The sequence below is a fragment of the Pelodiscus sinensis genome, chromosome 1 (genome assembly GCF_049634645.1).
Source record: "Pelodiscus sinensis isolate JC-2024 chromosome 1, ASM4963464v1, whole genome shotgun sequence".
Taxonomy (NCBI): domain Eukaryota; kingdom Metazoa; phylum Chordata; order Testudines; family Trionychidae; genus Pelodiscus; species Pelodiscus sinensis.
The window spans coordinates 26,194,682-26,199,841 of NC_134711.1; the positions used below are offsets into that span (position 1 = coordinate 26,194,682).

The 5,160-nt window shown below is 51.5% G+C and overlaps 1 protein-coding gene across 1 annotated transcript; it reads right to left on the bottom strand.

Annotated features, from left to right (window-relative positions):
* Positions 1–224: 224 nt before the first annotated feature.
* CCDC71L (coiled-coil domain containing 71 like) lies at positions 225–1,972 on the bottom strand. The gene has a single exon (XM_075927007.1). It carries the CDS (start codon positions 1,790–1,792, stop codon positions 1,085–1,087), a length of 708 nt encoding a protein of 235 aa, XP_075783122.1. The 5' UTR covers positions 1,793–1,972; the 3' UTR covers positions 225–1,084.
* Positions 1,973–5,160: the final 3,188 nt, after the last annotated feature.

Here is a 5,160-nt window from a genome sequence, read left to right on the forward strand (position 1 = left end):
AACTAATTACTAGCTAGCATTATATTGCTTGCCTTCTAGTAATCAGTTTTTTTCCTAAACACATAATTTCAAATAAATATTCCTCAGCTTAGGTAACTTTGGGGTTTACTAGAGAAGTAAATATGCCAAACAATTTGCTTGTTTCATTGAATTCCAGATGGTGTATTTAACTATCCAACAAGCTATCCATCCCTTTGCGGTTAGTTTCAATGTACTGAAACAGCATTAGTTGCTCTTTCACTTTTATTAAATTCACTTACATTGACCAAATAAGTGTCATTGAAGTAGACAGTTATATAAAATAAGAGTGATTCAACTGGCTTCTGATGCTCCATAAAAATGAATACTTAATTCAGCTATAAAACTTTAGAAATGATTTTAGATACAAAAAAATATGCTACACAGTACACCCTTTTATAGATCACCAAGGAAACTTTTGCACCATTGAGACAGCCATTAGTTCTGAACCTTTTTGTTTTTTTGCATCCTTGGTCAAAGCTTCAGTCAGTTGAAATTGGGAACACTTGGGATTCAAGATACCCTGAGCACATACTAGTGCAACATCACAAAAACATACATAATCCAATGTATTAGGGAGGAAAAAAGGAAACAAGAGTCAGATGGTGCTTTATTATACAAGCATGATAGCAAGTTCCTTTGGAAAATAACTTCTTGGGTGGACTTCCAGACCAGTGAGGTAGTCCCATGGGAGAAAGTGGAAGGAAGGAAATAGACCTTGGTCCCTACTTGAGATGCCTGCCAAACAGTTCTCAGACTGAAATATAACGGGTAAGGATCCTGGCCCTACTAAGAAACACAAACAGAAGAGCCTCAGTCCAGGTGAGGGTGGTAGCCACACTGGTGTTGGGGGCCAACCAGGTTCTCAGTCCAGGATGGAGTGGGCAGGGACATGGCTCTCTGGAGGAAAAGGGTCCCATCAGTCTGAGCCATAAAGTGCAGTAGAAGGACAAGATCCAGACAAAAGCAATGTAAACAGGTGACTGACAATTGTTTCTGCTTGCTCCTCCCAAGAGGAAAACGAGCCTCCCCTCCAGATACCCCAGTTTCCAGGCGGGGCAGCGTCTCACGATCTGGCTACGGGGAAGCGGCGCATCCTCACTACGGGCGCCAGGTCCACTCGGAGGATCCGCTGCGCCTCGCGCCGCGCCGCCTCCAAGCTCCGCGGCTTCCAGACGCTGCCCCGCACCTTGATGGTGGGGAAGGTGGTGAGACTGGGGGTGGCCGCTTTCCAGATCTCCTCCAGGGACTGGCCCCCCAGGGGAGCCCACGCGGGCACCTCGGCCGGGCCGGCCTGCTCCTCCTCCTCCTCCTCCTCCCGGGGCCGCTGCGCTTCGCTGCCCTGGGGACCGGCGGGCACGGGCAGGGCTGGGGCGCGTTTCCTCCCCTTCCTGGCGCGGCCGGGCGCTCTGCGCTTGGCGGGCAGGGGGCGCCGCCGGGCCGCTCCGCGGCGGGGCCGTTTTGCCGGCGCCGGGGGCAGCTCGGGCACCACGGCCCGGCAGGAGGCGTAGCCGTACACGTCCTTGCTGCGCAGGATGACCGGGGAGAACTGGTGCTTGAGGCTGCACAGGAAGTTCCACAGCTCCGAGTCCGAGCTCATGAACTCGGTGGAGCGGGGCATGAAGAGCTTGAAGGCGTCGCCCAGCGCCTTGGTGCCGGCGAAGGACACCTGCGAGCGGGAGTAGACAACTTTCTCCGCCTCGCCCTCCGCGCCCCACGCCGCAGCCGCGCCGAGCCCGGCAGCGGCTCCCCGGCCGGCTCCCTCCTGCTTCATCTTCCCGAGTCTCGCCGCAGCGCCGCCTGCCTCCGACTGCGGAGCGCAGAGCGAGGGCTGGCCTCAGCGCGAGCCCCACCACGCCGCTCGCTCGCCTGTCTCCTGCCGCCGCGACCGCCGGCCCCTGCCGCCTGGCGCTCCTTTGCCTGTCTCTCCTCCCAGGGCGGAGAGCGGCGATCAATATCCTGCCGCCCCGCCCCGCAGGCGCAAACGGCCGCTTAGCCGTTACTGAGCGTGCGCGGGCTCAATAGCTGCTGTTGAAGCCGCTCAGTGCCCTTACTCTGCCCTTACGTGTGGGGGAGGGGAGAGTTAGAGAGCGCGGCGGCGAGGGTGGGGGAGAGCAGAGGGGAGTAAACTGAGTCCCCGGGCAGAGCAAACAGCTGGAGGCAGGGAACGGCGAGGGCGGGAGCCTGCCTCTGGGAGAGGCGCTGCAAGGCTGTGGCAGGGAGAGGGGGAGTAAGGGGATAAGTGCGACCACAGAAGGGGTGAGCAGCTGTTTGGAGAGATGGGGGGCAGGTCTCTGCACCCCCCTTACAGTGCTGTGGCCCTCCAGACACATGCAGGGAGGCCACCCATCCAGCTCTGTCTTTTTGGCTGGTTTGTCACCTATCCTGTATTGGGACAAGACAACGTCCAGTTCTGCCTGGTATCGGACAGGGCAGACTACACTGCTCTGTTCCCGCCATCACAGCCTCATGTGCTGCCTGCCAGGGCACGGCAGCGCAGCACGCTTCTGCAGACTTTGCCCCTCATGCAGCATGATTTTGCACTCACCATCCATGTGAGATCAGCCAGCGAGGGCAGGGCAGCTCGCTCTTGAAAATGGTGTCCCCCTGTGTGGTATGACCTCACACACAATGCATGCGAGATCATGCCAGTGAGGATGGAGCAACTCGCTTTGAAAATGGTGTCCCCAGTGCAGTATGATTTTGTCATGCTGGCAAGGGTGGAGTCACAGGTAGATCAGGCTCATGCTGTTTCAGGAAGTGCTAAAATGTCCTTTATTCCACTAACATAGAATCATAGGGTTGGAAAAGACCTCAGGAGCTTATCGAGTCCAACCCCCTGGTAAAAGCAGGACCAATCTCAACTAAATTATCCCGGCCAGAGTTTTGTGAAGCTGGGACTCAAAATCCTCTAAAGATGGAGATTCCAGTGCTTCACCACCCTCCTAGTGAAATAGTGTTTCTAAATTGAGACCATTGCTCCTTGTTTTGTCATTTGTCACACCTAAGAACAGCCTCTTTCATCCTCTTTGGAACCCCCCTTCAGGTAGTTAAAGGCTACTATCAAATCCCTCCTTACTCTTCTCTTCAGTAGACTAAATAAGCCCAATTCCCTCAGCCTCTCTTCATACGTCATGTGTTCCAGCCCCCTAATAATTTTCATTGCCCTCCACTGGGCCCTCTTTAATGCATCCACATTCTTTCTGTAGTGGAGGGCCCAGAACTGGACGCTGTACTCCAGATGTGACCTAACCAGTGCCGAATAAAGGGGAATAATCACTTCTCTAGATCTGTTGGCAATGGTTGTATGGGTTGAACTTCTGGGGTCTAGGACTCTCTGGTTCAGCAACATCCATGGTCTGAAAGGACCACAGATGTTGCGGGACTGGAGAGCCCCAGCAGCAGAGGTTGCTGGCAGTTCAGAGTGGAGCCATCTGGCAGGGGCAGCAGAGCCAGCGGGGAGCAGAGCCTGCAGCCGGCGGGGCAGGGAAGCCAACAAGGGAGCAGGAGGTCATGTGGCAGTGCAGCCCACAGCTAGCAGGGGCACCAGGAGCTTGTGTGGGACAGCGAGACTGCCATGATGTCAGCAGGGCTGCTGAGAGTTCTAGTAAGGCTGCCAGAATTCCAGTGGGACTGCCTCAGTTTGACAGGCCAGGAGCTCAGGCAGGGTTGCTGCATCTTGCAGGGCCAGGAAGCTGGGGAGAGGAGTCCTGGTGGAAAACTCCCTTGTCTGGGACGGGCGAGGTTCCAAGAATGCCAGAACAGGGAAAACAAACCTGTACTAATGCACCCCAACATGCCGTTAGCCTTCCTGGCTACAAGGTTAGTGGCCACTTTATACACCAGGGCTATGTCTACACTGGCGCAATCTTGTGCCAGAAGTATGCAAATGAGGCTAAGCATGGAATATCGCTGAGCCTCATTTGCATATCTAATGAGCCACCATTTTTGCGGAAGAGGTTCTTGCGCCAGAAGGAGCTGTCTACACTGCCCCTTCTTGCGCAAGAAAAACCCTCTTGCACAATGCCATTATGCTGATTATTTTCAGGAATAACGGCATTCCAAGGTGGAAATGTTGGGTTAAAATTAGAGGATTAGAATCAACTAGAGGAGTGGAGACCAATGAGCAAACTGGCCCAGTAACACAGAGATATAAAACAACACAGGAAGGAGATGTAGGAGAGAGAGACAAACTGGCAGGGCCAGAACCAGGAAAGATCTCTGGGTAGAGATCTCTTCTCTTGCCTCTCCTTTGCACAGCACTTAGAAGAAAATGAAACTGTAAAAAATATGGTGCATGGATCAGTAGAGTAGCAGGAAGAGAAAATGTAAATAAAACTGCACTGTGGTGTTTAACAACTAACAGTCTCTGAGTCTGTGTAGACAGAGTGGAAGACGGTAGCAAGATGTTCCCTACCACAGACCTGTTATATTGCCGTTATTCCTGAAAATAATCAGCATAATGGCATTGCGCAAGAGGGTTTTTCTTGCGCAAGAAGGGGCAGTGTAGACAGCTCCTTCTGGCGCAAGAGCCTCTTCCGCAAAAATGGCGGCTCATTAGATATGCAAATGAGGCTCGGCAATATTCCACGCTTAGCCTCATTTGCATACTTCTGGCGCAACAATTTGCCAGTGTAGACATATCATTTAGCTAGGCATTGGGACACCTGGGCTGTCTTGAGCTGCCAAAGGAGACCTGATTCAGTTAACTATTTTACTTGCATAATTCCTAAATAATTGTAATTTTCATATTTTTAGTGTTTAAAAGAATCCTTTATGTAAGTCTGCATAAAGCCTCATGCAGTAATTTACAGATTTATCTTATGTGCTATTGTGATTGCCCTTACTTGTAATCTCCTATAATATAGTTTCATTTCTTTTAATTATTTACTTTTTAAAATTGTATTTTTATTATTCTTAATACTTCATCATTTATCTTGTTATCATTGTGCACATGAGTGTCATTGTGCTCTTGATATTTTTCATGACAAATTATCATTGGAAATAACAGTTGCTTGCTGCGTCAGTGATCACATTTCGCAATGTTTGCAATATAACAGGTCTGTGGTGGGGAACATCTTGCTACCGTCTTCCGCTCTGTCTACACAGACTCAGAGACTGTTAGTTGTTAAACACCACAGT

What these genes read in the sequence shown, in the direction of transcription:
- CCDC71L (XM_075927007.1), bottom strand. Translation starts at nt 1,792, where the DNA reads ATGAAGCAGGAGGGAGCCGGCCGGGGAGCCGCTGCCGGGCTCGGCGCG.